The sequence below is a fragment of the Poecilia reticulata genome, chromosome 4, assembly GCF_904066995.2.
Source record: "Poecilia reticulata chromosome 4, P_reticulata-male-v2, whole genome shotgun sequence".
NCBI lineage: Eukaryota > Metazoa > Chordata > Actinopteri > Cyprinodontiformes > Poeciliidae > Poecilia > Poecilia reticulata.
The window spans coordinates 8818049-8838731 of NC_088833.1; the positions used below are offsets into that span (position 1 = coordinate 8818049).

The 20683-nt window shown below is 40.2% G+C and overlaps 1 protein-coding gene across 8 annotated transcripts in view; it reads left to right on the plus strand.

Annotated features, from left to right (window-relative positions):
- crb1 (crumbs cell polarity complex component 1) overlaps window positions 1-20683 on the plus strand; it is a 40195-nt gene that overhangs the window by 3952 nt on the left and 15560 nt on the right. For 7 of the 8 annotated variants that reach the window (XR_001776536.2, XR_533492.3, XM_017304384.2 and 4 more), the window contains exons 2-11: window positions 544-780; window positions 2143-2338; window positions 2689-2828; window positions 2906-3094; window positions 5145-6095; window positions 8460-9010; window positions 9766-9931; window positions 12297-13254; window positions 15198-15242; window positions 20383-20505. Coding sequence is in view for 6 of the 8 variants with exons in the window: in XM_017304384.2 (XP_017159873.1) it covers window positions 544-780; window positions 2143-2338; window positions 2689-2828; window positions 2906-3094; window positions 5145-6095; window positions 8460-9010; window positions 9766-9931; window positions 12297-13254; window positions 15198-15242; window positions 20383-20505 (3556 nt within the window). In the remaining 2 variants the exon portion in view is untranslated. Of the gene's footprint in view, window positions 1-543; window positions 781-2142; window positions 2339-2688; window positions 2829-2905; window positions 3095-4152; window positions 4376-5144; window positions 6096-8459; window positions 9011-9765; window positions 9932-12296; window positions 13255-15197; window positions 15243-20382; window positions 20506-20683 lie in introns of those variants that run through there. The other variant, XM_081606162.1, reaches the window with a different exon arrangement.

The window sequence follows — 20683 nt, forward strand, 5'->3', positions numbered from 1 at the left end:
AGGTGAAGGAGTCATCACAAGGCTCTAATCAATCAATCAGAAGCAGACTTTGGGAAAGCGCACCTGTTTTGTCTTGTTAATAAGTAATATGGATTCTACAATCTTTTCTTCTACCACGTATTTTGGTTTCAGGAAAAAACATAAATGGAAACAAACTCTCAGATGAAACCACCTCAAGGTGTTTCCACTAAAATAAAAAGACAGGTATACAGTTGAAGTTTAACACATTTAAAGAAACATTTAAAGGTAACCAGTTAGTGACTATTTTAAAAGCTTTCCTGGTTTCTAAAAAACTATGAAACTAACACAGGATCATTCATATCTGGAAGAGTTGGGACTATTTCTGTGTGTTCTGACTGTTGTGACTAAATTATAGGATATTTTTAACAGATTTAATGAAAGCGGTCCTTGTTGGTGAAATGCCAGATCAATGTTCACTCTTTTAAGAAAGATGTATGCTTTGCTAACTAAAAAATCTTGAATGTGTTCCAGTAAATGAAAACATCTTCAAAGTTTGATATTAAATAACACATCACGCTCTAGGTGCGTCCCCTGACAATCTGTCTCAGACTCCGGACCCCTGCCTCCCAAACCCGTGCCAAAATCAGGCAATATGCAGAACTCGTGGGAACGGCTACTCCTGCTTCTGCGTGCCAGGTTTCCAGGGCGCTCACTGCCAGATAGACGTGAACGAGTGTGCTTCACAGCCCTGCAGGAACGGAGCCACCTGTGTGGACGGAGTGGGACGGTTCTCCTGTTTGTGTCCTCCTGGATTCACAGGTGAGTGTTTGACGTTCCAACGCCGGATTAAAGCTAAAAGTGTAGACGTTTTGTAGACGACTTTTTAATATATTTTTATGTTATCTTATGCTAACTTATAAGTATGACACAGTCTGTATGGACGGCATTTATGTTTTAGCATCTTATGGTTTACAGTGTCTTTCAAAACAACACATTTTGTCACATCACAACCACAAACTTTTTTTTTGTGGAGATTTTATGTGACAGATCTACAAACACTAGTCGATACATAAAGACTAGCCTGTGTGAAATATCATATAAATATATTTATATTTTGTAAATATGAATGTGGTTCCAGACTAGACAGTCATTTACATGATCTTTTCTAAATCTGAAAGAAAGCATTTCCTTATTTATAACACTGATACCAAATTCACAAGATGTTCAACATGATCTCATTTTAATTTTTTTATATTTATGTAGGAGTTCTTCTAAACTCATAATAACTAATAATAACACTTCATTATTAATATATGACTTTATTCTCATATTATGTTATGTCCTTATTCTGGCAATGTTATTACATTATTCTTGTATTATTATGGCTTTATTCTCCTATTACCATGACCTTATTGTGGTAATATTTTATTTATGTAATTTATTCTTGTATCACTGTGATTTATTCTTGTCATAATATGACTTTATTCTCCTATGACTTTGATATGTTCTCATAATTAAATAAAAACAAAGGTAGCCATTTGAAGTGTATAAATACTTGCATTCTCTGCCTCATGCAACTCCTCTTCTCTGCCCCTCCAGACTAGCGGCAGCAGCAATTAGCAAACACCTTTTATATGGCTTAGTCCAACACTCCTAAGAACAGTTTTAAAGACGTATTGGCGAAATGTTGCTGTGATGATGTGCTGAAGGAATATTTGTTAGAGCAGGAGCTCCTTAAAGAGACAGGCCCAGTTTGATTTCACATTAAATTGCAAAATCACATTTCTTTTAAGTCATATTTGATTTTTATAGTATTTTTGTAACAAGTGAAGGTAACATAATGACTGGATGTGCTAAAAATGGCTTTATGTTCCTGGTAAATACATATTACCGTCCCTTAGCAACTCTTGCAGGCAGGTTACTCAAAGAGAAAAGGTAATCATTCAGATTTCTGCAGGAGACAACCCACATAGGGATAGAATCCTGCATACAAAGCACGGTTTGTTTCCAAAGTTTAGACCAGCTGCAGAAAGGGAAGCTTTCCTGTGACATAAAAAAAGAAACCCACGATCGCAGTCAGCCGACCTAAAAGCTTTGCCTATTTTTCACCGCCCGCCCCCAGCCTGTGCAGCTGGGCTCACCTGGACCCTGACATCTGTGTGGCTTTGATGATGTTCACAGGAACCACTTGTGAGCTCCAGGTCGACGAGTGTCAGTCACAGCCTTGTCTTCACCGTGGCACTTGTGTTAACCACGCCTCAGGCTTTTGGTGCATCTGCCATGTTGGTTTCCAAGGAGACCGATGCGAAATCGACACAGACGATTGCCAGGAGCAGCCATGCCAAAACGGGGCTCTGTGTGTTGACGGGGTGAATGAGTAAGTCTTTACAGATAAACGCGTGCCATCATGGAAACAGACTGAAGATCAAATATGGCTAGTTTATAAATTACTGACCAGCTTCTGTTGTATCAACAACAGATCTTTCATGTGTTTTGGTACCAACAGCAGCAGACCTCTTCCAGACCTCTCAGGTTTCCTGGTTCTGGTCTGAATCCCCAAAACCAGAATCAAACACGGAGAAGCAGCATTATTATTTTTTAAAGTTTTTATGATGTAAAGCACTTTGTTGATGAAAAATTCCGCATAAAAAAAACGTGATTTATTGATTGAAGGAACTTCTGAGAAAAATATTACAGCTACATTAACAAACTATGTGATTGTCTCAGATACAGCTGCGACTGCTCACACACAGCCTTCACTGGGCTGCACTGTGAAACGCTGCTGCCACAATGCAACTCTGATCCCTGCTTCAACAGCGCCATCTGTAAGGACAACCAGGGTAACTACACCTGTGAATGTTGGCCGGGTGAGAAAAATCGAATTTGCTTTTGTGCTCATGATGTTTTGATCTCATCATAACCGCAGTCTGATTCCTCATTTCAGGGTTCGAGGGCCGTAACTGTGAGATAGACATGAACGCGATCGAGTGCAGCAGTAGCAGCAGTCTGTGCATGAACGGTGGCAGGTGCCTGCAGAGGTCAGGGCAGGATCTGTACGGCAGCGAGCCTCTGCTGCCTGAACGCTACGAGTTCGCTGCAGGCTACATCTGCATCTGTCCTCCAGGAACAGCAGGTACACGGAAACCAGGGCTGCAATTAATCATTATTTTATTGATCAATTATTCTGTCTATAAATCACATTCTTCAGGTTTTTCATTTAACCACTTGAGCTTATTTTGTACAATATTAGAAATGCATAAAAATACAAAGAAACAAATAACTAAATTCTTTTTGTAAATTGTCAAATAGAAATTTTGCACCTAAAATGCAATAACATTCCTTTAGGGAACACTTGATCATTTGTAGCAAATGATGCATCTGCAGCTAAAAGAAATGCTTCTAACATCAACATGTAAGAAGGACTTTCTGCTCATCAGCACAGGGTAGGGCTGATCTGTGGAGTATTTTTTGGATTAACCGATTAATAATTTTATAGCAAAAGGTGCTTAATTGGAAATATTTTACAAAATTTGAACAAAGTGAAGAAAAAACTGAATCTTAAGGAGCTCTGGGAATTTCTGGGCATTAACAGACAAAGAAGGTTTTTTATCTTAAATGCGAAATGTATATATTTTTTGAACAGTTTTGGAATAGTGAGTGTGTTGTTCTTTTAGCAAATGTTCATTTTTTGAGTCTCTACACTCAAAGTGTCTATTTTCAACTAATATTTTGATCATGGCATAATGAAAGTTAGCCCTCTCAAAGACTTTTGTACACTCCACACTGGAACTAGATATTTTAAAAATTCAAATAAAACACAGCATCAAAAAACTATAAATAAAAGTAAATAAAAACCACACAACTGAAAGTATTTATATTGGATTATGATGTCTCTGAAAACAAGCATACTAATCATCAGAATGGAAATTATAACTAATCAATGACTAATTGATTAATTGCGTACTGTGACAGACTTACCAGTAATGAGAGTGGAAAAAATGTTTAAATTGTAACTTTTAAACTTGTACATTTTAACTTTAACTCCTTCGTAGCGAAAGATACATTTTGAAAACGCTCACATTATTTCTTGTGTCTGTCTGTGAGCTGCTGCCTGCTGATAATTGTGTTCTAAAAACCGACTCTCTGCCAGTGGCGGCGGCGGCTCTGACTCAGTAAGGTGGCTAAGTAGCATTAGCTTAATCCCCGGGGATCTGGCTTTGCTGGTCTCCTGACTGAACATATTCGCCTCGACATGCTTCGGAGCACACGGCCACACAGGCAGCAGAGCTTCACCGGGACGCAAACACAAACTAATATGAAGTCAAACAAGTTTGGGTCAGTTCTGGTTGCAAACGTGTCGGCATGATGTGGGAACCCGCACCATGGGTCTTGTGGATTTTGTTGCTTGTTGCAGGTAAACTGGAGCTTTTATTTACGTGAATAGATTTGGTAATGCTGTTACATAACAAGTCACCTGGTTCTTTCATGATTAATTATTGGTTTATTCAAACAGTTTAATGCTTAATAGATGTTTTATATTTTAAATTCTTTAATTTATGTTAAATTCATTTACCAGTGATTTTAAAAAAAATCTTTGTCAGATCTAAAAATGCTAAGTTAAGACAATGATGTAAAGATTTTGGAGGAAATAATTTGACCAGATTAATACATTTCTGCATATTACAGCAACAAAACACCTATATATATATATATATATATATATATATATATATATATATATATATATATATATATATATATATATATATATGTGTGTGTGTGTGTGTGTGTAACAACAAGAATATTTGCAGAATTGATCTGAATTCAAAGTTACATCAATTGTTGTTCTACTCTGCAAAAAGTATTTTGGCCCAGTTTCTTGACTAAATATAGATTTTCACTATAAATTAGAACATATGCCGATTTTTTTTAAACTTATAACATGGATAACAGGTTTTGTAATAACTTGCCAGTGGAACTAGTACTTTTTTTTCTATATTCAAGAATTATTGACATAAAACAGTATCTTATACCTTACTGAAAGATTCCGTAAGTTAGTTTAGTCTTATTTTAAGTGTACTAAGATATTTACAGTAGAAACTAGATAAAAATACTTGGTAAGATTTGGGTTTTGCAGTGTAGAGATTTTTCTGAAAGTTTCTCCTTCTGTCTTCTGTCTACAGGTTCCCACTGCCAGGAAGTGGTGAACCAGTGCGAGTCCAGTCCCTGCCGGAACGGGGGCCGATGTGAGAGCCTCGATGGGGGCTTCACCTGCCACTGCCTCAAACAGGCGCGTGACGGCGTTCTCTACGGAGGTCCGAACTGCGACATGAAGTTAGTGGGCTGTGAAGGTCATGAATGCCAGAACGGGGGCTCCTGCTCTCCGTTCCTGCTGGACGGGACTCACGGTTACACCTGCTCCTGCACATCCGGATACTCCGGACCGCTCTGCTACACCCCGACCACGTTTTCCTTTGAGCGCAGAGGCTACCTGTTGCTTCACAACCCCCTGGTGAACGCTGACCTGACCAGCAACATCACGCTGAGCTTCAAGACCGTTCTGCCGTCTGCATTGTTGTTCCAGAGGAACATCGGGGGGCTGGTGCTGCAGCTTTGGCTGGACCGGGGTGAGCTGTTTCTGATGCTGTGGAGCGAGAAATCTGACGGAGAGATCGACAGTCTGGGGCTTCCACATAATGTCACGGATGGACAGTGGCACACTGTGGAGGTTGTGCTCACAAACGAGATCCTGAGCCTTAGATTATTCGATGACGCTGGAAGCTGTGGGAGCCAGTCGTGCCACACGGTGAAACCAGTCCAAACCAACCTGACAGAGCTTGAGACTTCCCCTCAGGACACATTTATAGGGGGGAGCCTCAAAAACCCAAGTTCGTTCAGTAGACAGGTTAGTTTGCCCGTGTTCATCGGCTGCATGCGTGATGTGTTCGTAGACTGGCAGCTCGTTGTTCCAGAGGAATGGCTGAGCGACTCTGCGGTTAACGTGTCGCCCGGCTGCAGCCACAGGGACCGCTGCCGGGACGAGCCGTGCCAAAACGGAGGCCGGTGTGTGAACCTGTGGCAGAGCTACCAGTGCCAGTGCACAAGGCCTTACGAGGGGCACGACTGTGAGGAGGGTAAGCTCACAACAGGAAGAGATAAATTGTTCTCCTTCTTTATATATGAATGCACCTTTTAGTTTTTGTTTTCTTTTTTTGTCAGATGTGAAATATTTAAAGGGAACCTATAATTCAAAATTCATATTTTGCATGTTTTTATACTAACATTTGGGTCTCAACTCCTTCTACAAATAACCACAGAGCTAAAAAAAAAAAAAAAAAAACACTCAGCTGTTTTTGCTAATTTGTTAATTTTTTTTGGTGTCTGAAAAATGAGCTGCTTAAAAAACCTCCTAAATGTTAGGTCACAGACGATGGGCACTACAACGTAACCTAGCAACCCCAGCAGAGACCAACACTGTCACCTAGCAATGTGAGCTCACTTGGTCAGCTGATTTTACCGTTTTACAATGGCTGCTGGAAAAGACACGTATTTGTGGTTCACTTACTATCCAGAAACTACTTGCTGCATTCTTGTTGATTGTGCAGAAGGTTCCACTTATGCTTTTCAAACATTTTTAAACAATTGTGTAATTGTGCACCTGTTTGTAGCCATTTTGTGTAAACATTTAGTTGGGGGGTGTGGCCAGCAGCAATTTATTTGGATTTAAACTGAAGGAGGCCCTCAAACAGCTCATTCTGAAAGGAGATCAATATAGGCTAAACTGATCAAGCTAAAGTATCAATATCTAAGAAAGATTTTGTTCAAAACATGTAAAGAGCATAATTTGTGTAGCCCACAGACCTACTCTAACCTGTTTAATGAAGTATAATAGATTATCTTTAAGCTGATATGAGTTTCCAGACCTGAATAATTAGAACTGGAGGAAAAACAGTTACACCACAGGCTCCAAATGTCATAAATGGGTAATTAAATAACATCCTTAGCTGCTTTTGTGTAACAGAATTTGCCAGAGACAAGTCCAATCAAAAGCCAGAACAAAGAGGCCTGGGCAGAGATCCTCTTATCCAACGTAGCGGATTAAGGATACAAAGGATCCTATTTAGGAAATAATCACGTCCTGCAAGGAAATGTCGCACATTTTTTAACATAGTTTCACAAACTTAAAACAGCAGAAAGAGAATTGCACTCATTTTAGATTTATGTTTCAGATTGTTCTTTAATTTCGGTGTAAAAATAGAAAGCACTCAGTTTTTTCCCTTTATGAGTGCAAATCCTTTGTTTGCTGACACAAACACATTTCTGCAAGTCTACAAATTTTCACACATCAACATGGAGACGCTTTGAAGCTTACATAAGGTTTTACGTGACGCGCTCTCCCTGCCTGAGCCTGTTTTTTCCCTTCGTGGTTTCACTATCTAATGAGATGACCGACCCACAGTGGAAAGTGCTGACAGGTGACACAGAACACGTTTCAATGAGGGCCACCGTAAACTTTCCTCTGTTTGAGACTGAACTCCTATATTTCTGCAGAAACTCTAATCTACTCATTTTGTCATGTTCCAAACACAAGTTACGTGTAATTCTTTAGGATTGGAATCAACACAAATTCATTGCATGGTTGTTGCATGCATTCGTGTGCAGCCTTCTTTATTTCAGTACCACTAAATAAAATACAATAACGTTACTGAAGTAATCCTGTGTGTAAGCATGCATAATCTCTGTTTCTAAACGTGCAAAGATGGTAGATAAATACTCCAACAGATGGTTCAGAAAGTACCGATCAGGAGAGCTGAATTCAAATGCACTCCATACTTTTAGTTTAATTTAGAAAACTTTTACTTTTACTTCACAATTGTGTCACATTAGTTGGTCACATAAAAAACACGAGTTCAAAAGGCCTTTCTGACATATTAATACGGCCGCAGATAACAATTACTATTAGCAATCAATTCTATAATCTATTCTATTTTATCCAATAGTCATTGGATAAAAATATCCAGTGACTATTTTTATTGGATAAAAATAGTCACATTCCGCAGATTTATCATTTAACAATATTTGAAATACATTAAAAATACAAATAAAGAAATACGTTTTGGTTTATTCACTGCTCTGAATGTGTTGTTCTTTCAGTCAATGGTCTTTTTAGAGCTTGTATTCTCCAGTTAACAATTAATCAATTACTAAATTAGCTGACTTGATTGTTTCAATAATCAATTCATCATGATTAATACAAATAATCATTGCTTGTATGTTTAGGGTTATACTGCTAACAGTTCAATTTCAACCTGATTCAAATCTATAATATTATTTTCTCAATTAGCAGAAATAGAAATACATCTCTGTTTCTTCATAGCTTTAATACATTTGGACTTTTCTGACACTTTTTAGTTTATTTTGTGTCCGTGCATCATGTGAAAACACATAATATTCATGAAAATGTCCTCCAGACTAAAAATGTGCTTCCTTTTTTGCAGAACATGTTTCTGCTCGCTTTGGGAATGAGGACTCTCACAGTTTTGCGGCCTTCGCCATCAACGACGATCTGGGTCAGAACCTCTCCGTCTCCCTGTTCCTGCGCACGCGGAGGCCGAACGGACTCCTGCTGCTGCTCTCCAACAGCAGCAGCCCGTACCTGCACATGTGGCTGGAGGGTGGCAGGGTCAAAGTTCGTCTCCATAACTCTGAGAACGTGAAGGCACAAAGAGCCGTTCATGATGGAGAGGTCCACTTTGTAACTGTGGAGGTTCTGGATGGTCGCATGTCGCTGTATGTAGCGGGGCAGAAGCAAGGCGATGTGGAGGGAAGGACTGTAGATGTGAGCGCAGGCGATGCGGTTTTTGTTGGAGGTCTGGCGGAGAAGAGAAGCACCTCAGAGTTTGGTGGATTTTTCAAAGGCTGCATCCAAGATTTGAGGATCGGCGACACGAATCTGCAGTTCTTTGGGCCGGACGCTTCGCTGACATCACATCCTCTTGAGCACATACAAAATGTGATTCAGGGCTGCCCTGGAGACAACGCCTGCAGTGTAAGCAAACACTCCAATAGCCGTAGCTGGAGCTACATCTTGTGTAACACTTGAAAAGTGCACATGTACAGCGTTTTTTACGAAATATGTAAGGACCAAAGGGAAAGGGGCTGATGTAATTAAAGAGTTAAAAAGTGGAGCACAAATATTAGAGGAGCAAATGTTTCCAAAACAGTGTAATGAGGAAATACAGTAGATGCATTGTGGATTGCAGAAGTTGAAACTGATGCAGAAAACTGCTGAAACAGCTCAAATTGAAGTAGAACAACCATTTAATCTGATCTAGAGCTGAAGCATCATCAGATCACAGAGAAACATCCAACAAAAATACAGCAAAAGAGTTCAAGTTATTAACAATATAATGCATAAAAACAGCCGGTTGCACGGTACTATGACCTAAATCTTTCTGTCTGTAGCTCAAGACAGTAATATTGAAAGCCAAGCTTTATGAAAGAGGGAATATAAGGATGTGTGAGTAGTTTCTTTATTATTAAAGTTGAAGCAGCTGGAAGAATTTATTTGCAAAATCTGGGAATCGTACAACATTTGCATATCAGTGGAGTTTATGTTGTCATCAGCTTTGGCAGGAAACAAAATTATTTATTTATAAATATCCTAAAACTGCGATTTCATAAAAGGTAAATGATAAAAAAACCTGAACCAACAGTCCAAAACTCTAGCAAACCAAAACACGCCGGTTTACAGGACAGTTCTACCAGGTCATAATGCAGCGCATGTTTGTTTCTCATTCACAGAGAAATCCGTGTTTAAATGGGGGCATTTGCTTCTCTGGGTGGGACGACTTCACCTGCACCTGCCCCGGCAGCACAGCAGGGCGGCGCTGTGACGAGGTGAAGTGGTGTGAGCTGTCGCCATGCCCCACACCTGCAGAGTGCAAGATGCTGCAGCAGGGATACGAATGTAAGTGACTCCAATTTACACGCACAGAAGAAATAGCTTACAATGAAATATGAAATAAGTGTTTTTTTACTAAAACAGAAAATGTTTCTGTTGTTTTACTCCCATACAAGGTGAATGTTCTGCATATTATCTAATTATTTCCCTTGTTCTAGGATTTACCAGTTACATTCTTAACTTGTCTGTATGGGGCTGAATGTCACAGCAGTTTTATTTAGATTCTGGCCTCAATCTTGCCACACGGTATTCAGTATTTGATCCGTAAAGCAGGATTGATCCAAAGCTACTTGATCCTTTTCTGAAAGGGATTAGTGATGACTCTCTGTCTTTTAAGGAACCCGTTTCCACTGATACGCTCATTTCTTCATCTTTACACTGCAAAATCACAGGATCTTATTCTGAGTTTTAGGTCTAGTTTATAGTGCAAAAATCTTAGCTTTGTCCTATTTAAAGTATACTAACACACAAGTAACTTTTCAGCAAGATAGGGTGTGTTCACACTGCACCCTGAAGTGACCCAATTCTGATTTTTTTTGCCGGGGCCGTTCACACTGTCAGTAAATGCGACCTATATGCGTTCTGCAGTGTGAACGGGGAACCGACCTGAAAGTGTCCCGCATACGCAGTAGAGGGCGCAATAGCGTCAGCGTTCTCAGTGTTCTGCCAACCGCCATAAAAAGAAGAAGAGCTCAGTGTTTGCGGAAGTAAACATGGAGGCTAACGGCGGAGCTTAGCTTACATATTTGAAGTTGTTGTCCTGCCGGAGCAGCATATTAACAACTTAATCCTCATATTGTCCGTCATGATTGTTGTTTTTCTTCCCTCTTGCGCATATCAGGACACAGAATAGTGAGATTTGTTGAGAATCAGTGACGTTCAGTTCGGATGAATGCGACCTGGACGTTAGGTCGTATTTGAATCGGATACGTATCGGATATGGGTCGCATTCGAAAAAGAATCCGACCTGTGCTGTTCACACTGCAATGAAAAGATCGGATACAGGTCGCATTACGTCCCAAAAATCGGATTCCGATTTTTTGGCAATTCCGATTCTTTTGCAGGGGCCGTTCACACTGCCAGTAATTGTGACCTGTATGCATTCTGCAGTGTGAACGGGCAAACGACCTGAAAGTGTCCCGCATGCGCACTAGAGGGCGCAAAAGCGTCAGCGTTCTCCGTGTTCTGCCAACTGCCATAAAAAGTAGTAGTGCTCGGTGTTTGTGGAAGTAAACATGGAGGCTAACGGTGGAGCAGATAGTAGCTTGTTTCAAATCAATAATTCCTTAATATTGATTAAATGTAATTCCACTGGCAGATTATTTCACTAATAACTCAGGAAAATCTGCTGTTATAACTGAAATAATCTGCCAGTGGAACCAGTGCTTTTATTAAATCAATATTAAAAAATTATTGACTTCAGACAATCTCTTATATCTTGCTGAAACATTATTTGTAAGTTAGTTGTGTCCTATTTCAAGTGAACTAAGACAGTTACATTAGAAACTTGACAAAAATTCTTGGTAAGATTTTGTGTTTTTGCAGTGGATTATTTTTATTATCTGCTGAAACTGGTGTAGTAAAATTGGGCAAAGTTGTTTATTAGGTTGAAGCTACTAGATTTAAGAAAGTTTAAATCATTTAATGTCGATGAAAGCAAAATGAAACTCAAACCTGACTGGAAACTCTCCGACTTCCATCAAGGTAATGAAAATGTTTGCTTTAAACTCATCTGTCGCTGACTTCTCCTGTTTGTTTTGCTCTCTGTGGGCACAAGCAGTGACTCAATTTGTTTTCTACTTGCAACTTTGAGCTTTATAACATTGTTAAATAAAAGGTCTGTGACTTGATCATTTGTGTTAAGCCAGAAGAGAATTAGACTGGTAAACCACAGCCTCTTGTACTACTTTCTGCTTCGTACAAAAGGCTTTGGAGCCTCGGCTGATGAGAAGTGATGCCTGCTGGAGCCAAAGACTGTTGAGGTTTTAAATTTTTACCCAGAGGCCAACGTGTGGCTGTGATGTGCTCCATCTGCCTGGTTTTAGTGAGAATGCAAACAGCTGCATTCTGGATCGGCTGCAGATTGATTTTTTTAGCCAGACCTGTGAAAACACTGCTGCAGTGATCAATACGACTAAAGATAAACACATGGATGAGTTTCTCTAGATCTTGCTGGGACGTTCGTCCTCCAATCCTGGAGATGTTTTCAGGCGATAGAAGGCTGAAGATAACATCTACAGAGAAAAATGCAGACAGTCATGGTCCTGGTTGATTTTTCTTCAGATGGAACTTTTAGTCAAAGCATCTGCTAGAAAGTTTTAGATTTGATAACTGCTGTATTTACTGCAGATTGTCCCTGTTATTCCTCCAGGTTACTCCAATGCAACTTTTCTAAACGACAGCACTGTGATGACCTATCGGGGAAACGGCCACATATTCCGAAACATCACCAGCCTGTCTCTGAACCTTCGCACACGGAAGCGTAACGCAGCCATCCTGCATGCGGAGAAAGGTTCCTTCTTCGTCACGGTTTCTGTTCAGGACGGCCTCCTCTTCATGGAGCTCCAGAGCTCCTCTGGGCGCCTCAGAGGCTCGGAGGAGGAGCAAGAGGAGAGAAGAGAGGAGAGGGTGTCGACGGTGAGCCTCAGCAGCAGGAGGAGCATCACGGACGGCGAGTGGCACGCCGTCCATCTGTTCATGACGGCGCCGTGGGCTCAGTCGTCTCGCTGGACTTTGGTTCTGGATAATGAGATAGAGGAAGCCAGCCTCTCCAGGAGCCAGGGCAGCAACCTGAACTTCCTCAGGGAAGGGGTGGATGTCTACCTGGGCGGCCTGGCTCCGTTCACTGGCTGGTCCCTGGCCGGCTGTCTGGGAACAGTGGAGCTGGGCGGCATCGCTCTGCCGTACTTCAGCTCCTCGGAGGTGAACCTCCCACGCCTGCAGGTTGAGCAGTTCATCCAAAAGTCCCCGAACCCGGCGCTGCCCGGCTGCAGAGGCGCCTCGGTGTGCGAGCCCAGCCCCTGTCTCAACAGCGGCCAGTGCCAGGACCTGTTCAACACCTACAACTGCACTTGTGCTGAGGGCTGGGCCGGCAGACGCTGCAACGTCCTGGTAGACACCTGCGCTTCGAACCCCTGTCTCCATGGCAACTGTAGCATCAACGGGCTCAGCTACGAGTGCACCTGTGAGGTCGGGTACACGGGTGTGGACTGTGAGGAACAGGTGGATGTGTGTAGGAACCACCTGTGTGCTAATGGAGCCACCTGCCTCCATGGGCCGGATAAATACGCCTGCCTCTGTGCCGAGAACTACACCGGCCCGCTCTGCAGGTGAGTCCAGGTGCTTTTCTGCAGACAAAACACTGCAAAGACACAAATCTGACCAAGTGTTTTTGGTCAAATACACTTAAAATGAGAAAAAAATCAGCTCACAGCTTTTAAGCAAGATGTAGGAGCTTGTTTTCAGTAGATAATTTCCTAATATTGATAAAAAATACTCACCGCACTGGCATATTATTTCACTTTAACAAGACATGTTAAAAGTGAAACAATCTGCTAGTGGAACTAGAACCTTTTCATCAATATTAACATATTAAACTCCTATTTCTTGCTGAAGAGTTATTTATAAGTTTTGTCTTTTTTTAAGTGTATTTGCACAAAAAACTAAACCAAAATCACTTGGTCAGACTTGTGTCTTTGCAGAGTAGTGTACAGAGTAAAGGGCAGGACAATTTGTTAATAACGATATCTATTGCAATAGACACGTGAACAATATCAATCAAGAAAATGTCTGCTAGAACAGTCAATAATTTCTGATCCAGAACCGCACAGCATTCTGGGGGTTGTAGGCAGAGGAAAGGCTTTAGTCACTGAACCTCTCATGGCGCTAATCAAGTTTGGTGGCATCAACTAACTCACTCGCTCTCTGGTTACCTAGCAACAACCTGTTGAGGTTTGGCCAAGGTGCCTAAAAAGTTTAGGATAAAACAGGAAATGTCACGCCACCAGTTGTATTTCAGATATTTAAACAAGAAAGAATCAATAATTATCGATTTCAAACCCTTATATCCGGAAACATTTTTCAGCCATATCGTTCTAATACAGGGAAAAACTCTTTAAATTCCACTTTATAAAGAGACAACGTTTTTCCCCACTGTCTCAAATTGAGTCAGACTAAACATTTCCTGTTTTAAATTAGTTAAAATTCTAAAAGAGCAAATTTTACAGAAGCTTTTAAAATAAGCATTAAATTTTAAAATTGACCAATTTGTAATAACAGTGTTATTACAGGGTGTCTTTTTAAAACAAATTCTGGTTTGTTTCCTCTTCTGCTATGGTTTAATTGTACATACATAAAACCACTATTTGAGTTGTAGTATTAACATACATGTTGGGCATCAGTGTATTCAGTCTAAGCTTATAAAGCAGGAAATCATCCCAAATGGTTAAAGACACAGTAATCTAAGTGTATGCCAACTTCTGACTTTTGTTAAAGTAATAAAAATTTCTCTACAAAACGTCTTGCTCATTATTTAATATTTAAAACAGACATTATTTGTGTGTTAACTAACTGACCTAAAACAAGAACTATTTCCTTTTTCTTAAAGAAAATGTAACGGGTCTCTTAAAACTGAGTATGTAAACATGTGGTTTCTACTCTATTTTTCCAGGATGCATAAAGCTGAAAAATGTGGATTATCAGATAACAAACAACCTCTCCCTTTTAAGATATTCTCAATGCTCCAAAAGTGTCGTAAAAAACAGAACTAAAGCCTTACTTAGCGAGCACAAAATACACAAATAAATGCTCCAAAATCGCACAGCCGAGGGAGCGCACCACAACACAAAAACAAAATCCTTCACTGTAAATGTCTCCATGTCTCTGCCTCTGTTCAGCACTTCAACCACAGTTGCACTAAGCGTCTCAGAAGCCGCGTTTCTATTCTAGTGTCAGCCAGAAAAGGCCTCAGTCTCTCTGGTTCGGCGCCAGTTTCTCTCCCTTGTCATCTCCGGTTTGCCTCTGAGAACCAGCGGGGGAACGCCTCCAAACATTTATCCCGTAAACACACAGCCTCCTGCCTTTTTGCCTCTTTTGCACGGGTAAAATCTTTGCAAGTGTCTCGCTAAGAAAGCAGCCAGTGAAGCGATCTCCCTTTACTGGGAACATCTCCGCTGTATAGTTTTCATCAAAATGACTTTGCTTTGTTTTTCTCGCTTGTTTGTGCTGCTTTCTTCCTCCTTTCAATTTTTTCCCCCTTTCTGTTGCTCTGCAGCGAACGCGTGGAAGAACTTCCTTGGTACATCGTTGTCAGAAAAATGTGAGTTTTGTTTTTCTTTATTTATTTCTGCTGCATTCCCAGGTGTTTGTTTCCTGTTAGATATTTGTCTCTCACATGTCATGCACGGCGCATCCTGTTCTTTTGTCGAGTTGTGTGCAACAAAATGCCAAGAAAAGCAAATATTAACACTCCCTCTGACGATGTTTGTTGTCAAAATGAGCCAACCAGTCTTTCAAATGTGTGACAGCTGTTGTTCAAAACATCCCAGCCATTCAAGCAGAAGACTCCCCGAACAAAAATGTACCTTTTCAGAGATAAGTGCCTATTTTTACATCCACTGAGGACTGATTTTCACGTTGCTACTGAAGGTTATAGAGAGATTGTTTGCTTGCTGATTCCTGCACTTTGGATGTGACAGTTTGCTGGCCAATAATCTCATTTTGATTAGTTTATTTTCTTTTTTTGGGAAACAGCAGGAGGCCGAACAAATCATCCAGAATAATGCAGCTTCTGGTATAAATGCAGGAGTCCTGCAAAGTCTTGAAAAGTGTGGAGTTTGCATTTATAAATCGCATTTTCCAAACAAGTATTGAAAAATAAAATTGAGTATCGAAAACATTTTGATATTTACACTGGAGGTGTGCCGATCGATCGGCCACCGATCATAATCGGCCGATTTCGGTGAAAAAGTGTATGATCAGTGATCCGCAATCACGGTCTCTTGTTGCCGATACCGATCACCTGCATCTCATTTCTCAGCCTGCCTGTGCAGCTGGTCTCCTCTTTCCTTCACACTGCGCAAACGCGCAGCAACAAATCCTAAGCGACGTGGAACTATAACGCACTGAGTGAATGGGGACGTTTGCGTGTTGCGGCGGAAAATTGAAGCAGGTCAAAATGCATCAACACAACGAATCTAATATGGGATAAAAACAATGCCATACATGACTTTGCGACATCGGCTCACTGCAGTAAAAAAAGACGATCAGATAGAGGTAAAGCGCACAGCTACAAACACTCACCCGGATTAGCATGACGGTCAGAAAGCTAAACAAATAACCGAAAATTATTTAAGTCTTCGAGCTGCGATGTAAGACGCTGGTTCTGCTCTCGCTATTGAACCGCTGCTACGCGCTACAGTAGTAAAGCTACGGAGCGCCGCTTCTGCTCCACCTGGTAGTGACTCTCACACCGAACCTCTGTTAAAGCTGCAGCATCTAACTTAAAAAATAAATTTACACATACGTATTAAAACTTTTGCTGTCCTAACATGAGGCAGATACTCTTTGAAAAAATAATCGATCTCCTCCCTGCTCTGCATAATTACTCCGCTCAGTCAGAAACAGCCACTCAGAACTAGCAGTAATCAGCTAGCCACCCTGCTATCAGGAAGTTTTCATTCAGTAACTCAGGATTGTTTATTGTAATGGAACCTGTGTTTGCCTTTGAATGTTAAGTTTTATACTTGAATTTCTTTGGCAATGTTGAGAGTTTTATTTGGCTCTTTGCATTATTTAGCCTCTCAGAGCCTTCATATGTTATCAGTCTGTTAAAGATACCATTACTGATAGCAGTACAATTTGCACAATGCCTGTTTATTTCTTCTTGGAAAAAGTTATTAAAAACAAGTTTTTGTCTAAATTAAGGTGAATTCATGGTTCCCTTTTCCACATAATATAACCAATAGTGCTTAAGATTAAAAAAAGAATAATTATGTGATCGGTATCAGTGATCGCCCTCATGGGGATCGAATTGAAAAACCTGATCGCACATCTCTAATTTACACATTACATAGTTCACATTTTCTTAAAAGATTAACATCATAGTTCTAAAATGTTTAATATTGTTTTTTATTTATAGTTTGACTTATTCTGATGTGCAAAATCACAACTTTACTAACATCTCAGTCGTCAATCTGATTCCTAAATGAATCTGTCGCGAAATGCTAAAAAACAAACAACAAAAAATGCATACATTCTGGATAGATTAGGATTTTACATTTTAAAGCTGAACTCAGCTTTGTTTGTCCAGATGGCAAAAATAGAAGCGGAAGAGTCATTTACTAACATTTGTGTCGTTTATTGTTTCTGAAACATACAAGTAATAAGCCCCACTTCTAAAAAATGTTTCACATTCAAATATTCAGACTATTCATAAATTTTCTAATGCATTAAATATTGATGTTTAAAATTGCTGAGGCTGTGGAAACACATGTTCTCCTCTGGTTTTCCTCTCAGCACGCCCAAGCTGCCTGTTTCTGTGTGTGTGATGAGATCAAACTACACCTGCTTCAATGGAGGGAACTGCACACGGGAGCTCTCCTGCGACTGTCCTGCAGGATTCATTGACACAGGTAAGATGGAGTCGCTCCTTTCATCCTGACCATTCGAGATCGGGTCCAGCATCCCGCATGCAAAAGGTAAAAATGATCCCTTCAGCGAGTTCTGGGTTTGCCCTGCATCTTGGAAGGTGATCATTTCTACACAGAAAAAAACAACAATAATAAAAGTGATGCAGCTACAAGCAAAAATCAATAATGAACATGTAAATCTGCAACAAATCAACAGATGCAAAATAAGCATAATTTAAAGATATAGAAAAAAAATCAACTTGTAAGAGAAGACAAAGGATGTTGTCTTAAAGAGACAGTAAGCAAGCTAAGCTTTCACTGCATTACAGTATAACTGTTTATAAATCTTTCTGCAAAACGAGAAGCAGCATAAAACTTTATTAAAAAACTTACAGAAGAGTCCCAAAAAATAATATGTCATCTAACAAAACAGACCCTGAGAGAGATCCCTGTGGACACCTTTAGTAATTGCTAATCCAAGCAAATTGAGAAATGACTCAAGAAAGTCTTTCACGTGTTTCATTATGTTTTATGAGAAGTAAGCTTTGGCCATGTAATTTGAAGACCTTGATGAAAAAAAGAAATGTTTATTTTTCATCTATTCTCCTTAGAGATATTACTGTGGCTCTTTTTTTTATAGATAATTGGAAATATACATACATGTGACAGGAAACTGGGAAAAATGTAATTATAAAAATCTGAAAGTGAATGAGTCAATCACAGTAAAACCATAAAGTTTCAGCTCAGATATAACGTTGTGTGAATGTCCTGTGGTTTTCCATTACTTGCATAATAAATGAGCTGAATCAGTAAATATCTGCTGCCAGTCACATTTGAGAATTCTGTTGTGAAAGAGAGTGTCTCCAAGTCAAAGTCGCTCACTGAGGAAAAAGAATACAGAAACTAAGTCACTAAATTAGCAAAACTAAAACAAGATCAGGTGGCGTCTGAGAACCAGTCAGGAGTCGGTAGAAACCAGCAACTTTAACCAAAAAGCACATATGGTGTCTTTCACAGTTACATTTCTACTGCCATCTAAATACCTGTTAGGTGTAATTTATAAAGAAAAATGTGTATAAACATAGGTTTATATACACATTTATAAACCTATTTATATACACATACACATATACACACAAAACAACACACTGTGTTTGTCATGTCTTTAGGTGCGAGCAGGATGTGGACGAGTGCAAATCCAACCCGTGTCTGAACGGCGGCTACTGCAGAAACCTGTCAACAGGTTCGTCTGCGTGTGCGACATGAGCTTCGCTGGAGACGTGTGCCAGACGGACGTAAGCGACATTTACTTTTATGCGATTCTCCTGTGGCAGAACCTCTTCCAGCTGCTGTCCTACCTCATCCTCAGGCTGGACGACGGGCCAGAGTGGACTGGGAGCAAACGACTGACTGTGTGTGAGTGAGTGTGGAAGGCTGTGAAGATCTTTGACGCTTTAGGAAAATGCCTGCATTTGAATGAGTAACTGTCAGGGATGTCTGGGATGAGAATGGACGTTTATTATTGCTGGCACCGAGAAATTAGGACGTCTGTGGTTTGATTTCTGGACTGCAGAGTGATTCTGTGCTTTCAGATCAGCAGCACTTTATTTATAGTCGGTGCTTATGAAACTTGTGTAGCGCGTAGCAGCGCCGCAGCTGAGCGCCGCAGCTGAGCGCCGCAGCTGAGCGCCGCAGCTGAGCGCCGCAGCTGAGCGCCGCTTCTGCTCCACCTGGTAGTGACTCTCACACCGAACCTCTGTTTAAAGCTGCAGCATCTAACTTAAAAAATAAATTTTACACACGTATGAAAACTTTTGGTGTCCTAACATGAGACAGATAATCTCTGAAAAAATAATCGATCTCCTCCCTGCTCTGCATAATTACTCCGCTCAGTCAGAAACAGCCACTCAGAACTAGCAGTAATCAGCTAGCCGCCATGCTATCAGGAAGTTTTCATTCAGTAACTCAGGATTGTTTATTGTAATGGAACCTGTGTTTGCCTTTGAATGTTAAGTTTTATACTTGAATTTCTTTGGCAATGTTGAGAGGTTTTATTTTGGCTCTTTGCATTATTTAGCCTCTTCAGAGCCTTCATATGTTATCAGTCTGTTAAAGATACCATTACTGATAGCAGTACAATTTGCACAATGCCTGTTTTGTTTAGATTTCTTCTTGGAAAAAGTTATTAAAAACAAGTTTTTGTCTAAATTAAGGTGAATTCATGGTTCCTTTTTCCACATAATATAACCAATAGTGCTTAAGATTAAAAAAAGAATAATTATGTGATCGGTATCAGTGATCGGCCCTCATGGGTGATCGGAATTGAAAAACCTGATCGGCACATCTCTAATTTACACATTTACATAGTTCACATTTTCTTAAAAGATTAACATCATAGTTTCTAAAATGTGTTTAATATTGTTTTTTATTTATAGGTTTGACTTATTTCTGATGTGCAAAATCACAACTTTACTAACATCTCAGTCGTCAATCTGATTCCTAAGATGAATCTGTCGCGAAATGCTAAAACAAACAAACAAAAAAAATGCATACATTCTGGTATGAGATTAGGATTTTACATTTTAAAGCTGAACTCAGCTTTGTTTGTCCAGATGGCAAAAATAGAAGCGGAAGAGTCATTTACTAACGATTTGTGTCGTTTTATTGTTTCTGAAACATACAAGTAATAAGCCCCACTTCTAAGATAAATGTTTCACATTCAAATATTCAGACTATTCATGAAAATTGTTCTAATGCATTAAATTTATTGATGTTTAAAATGTGCTGAGGCTGTGGAAACACATGTTTCTCCTCTGGTTTTCCTCTCAGCACGCCCAAGCTGCCTGTTTCTGTGTGTGGTGATGAGATCAGGAACTACACCTGCTTCAATGGAGGGAACTGCACTGACCGGGAGCTCTCCTGCGACTGTCCTGCAGGATTCATTGGACACAGGTAAGATGGAGTCGCTCCTTTCATCCTGACCATTCGAGATCGGGTCCAGCATCCCGCATGCAAAAGGTAAAAATGATCCCTTCAGCGAGTTCTGGGTTTGCCCTGCAGTCTTGTGAAGGTGTGGATCATTTTCTACACAGAAAAAAACAACAATAATAAAAGTGATGCAGCTACAAGC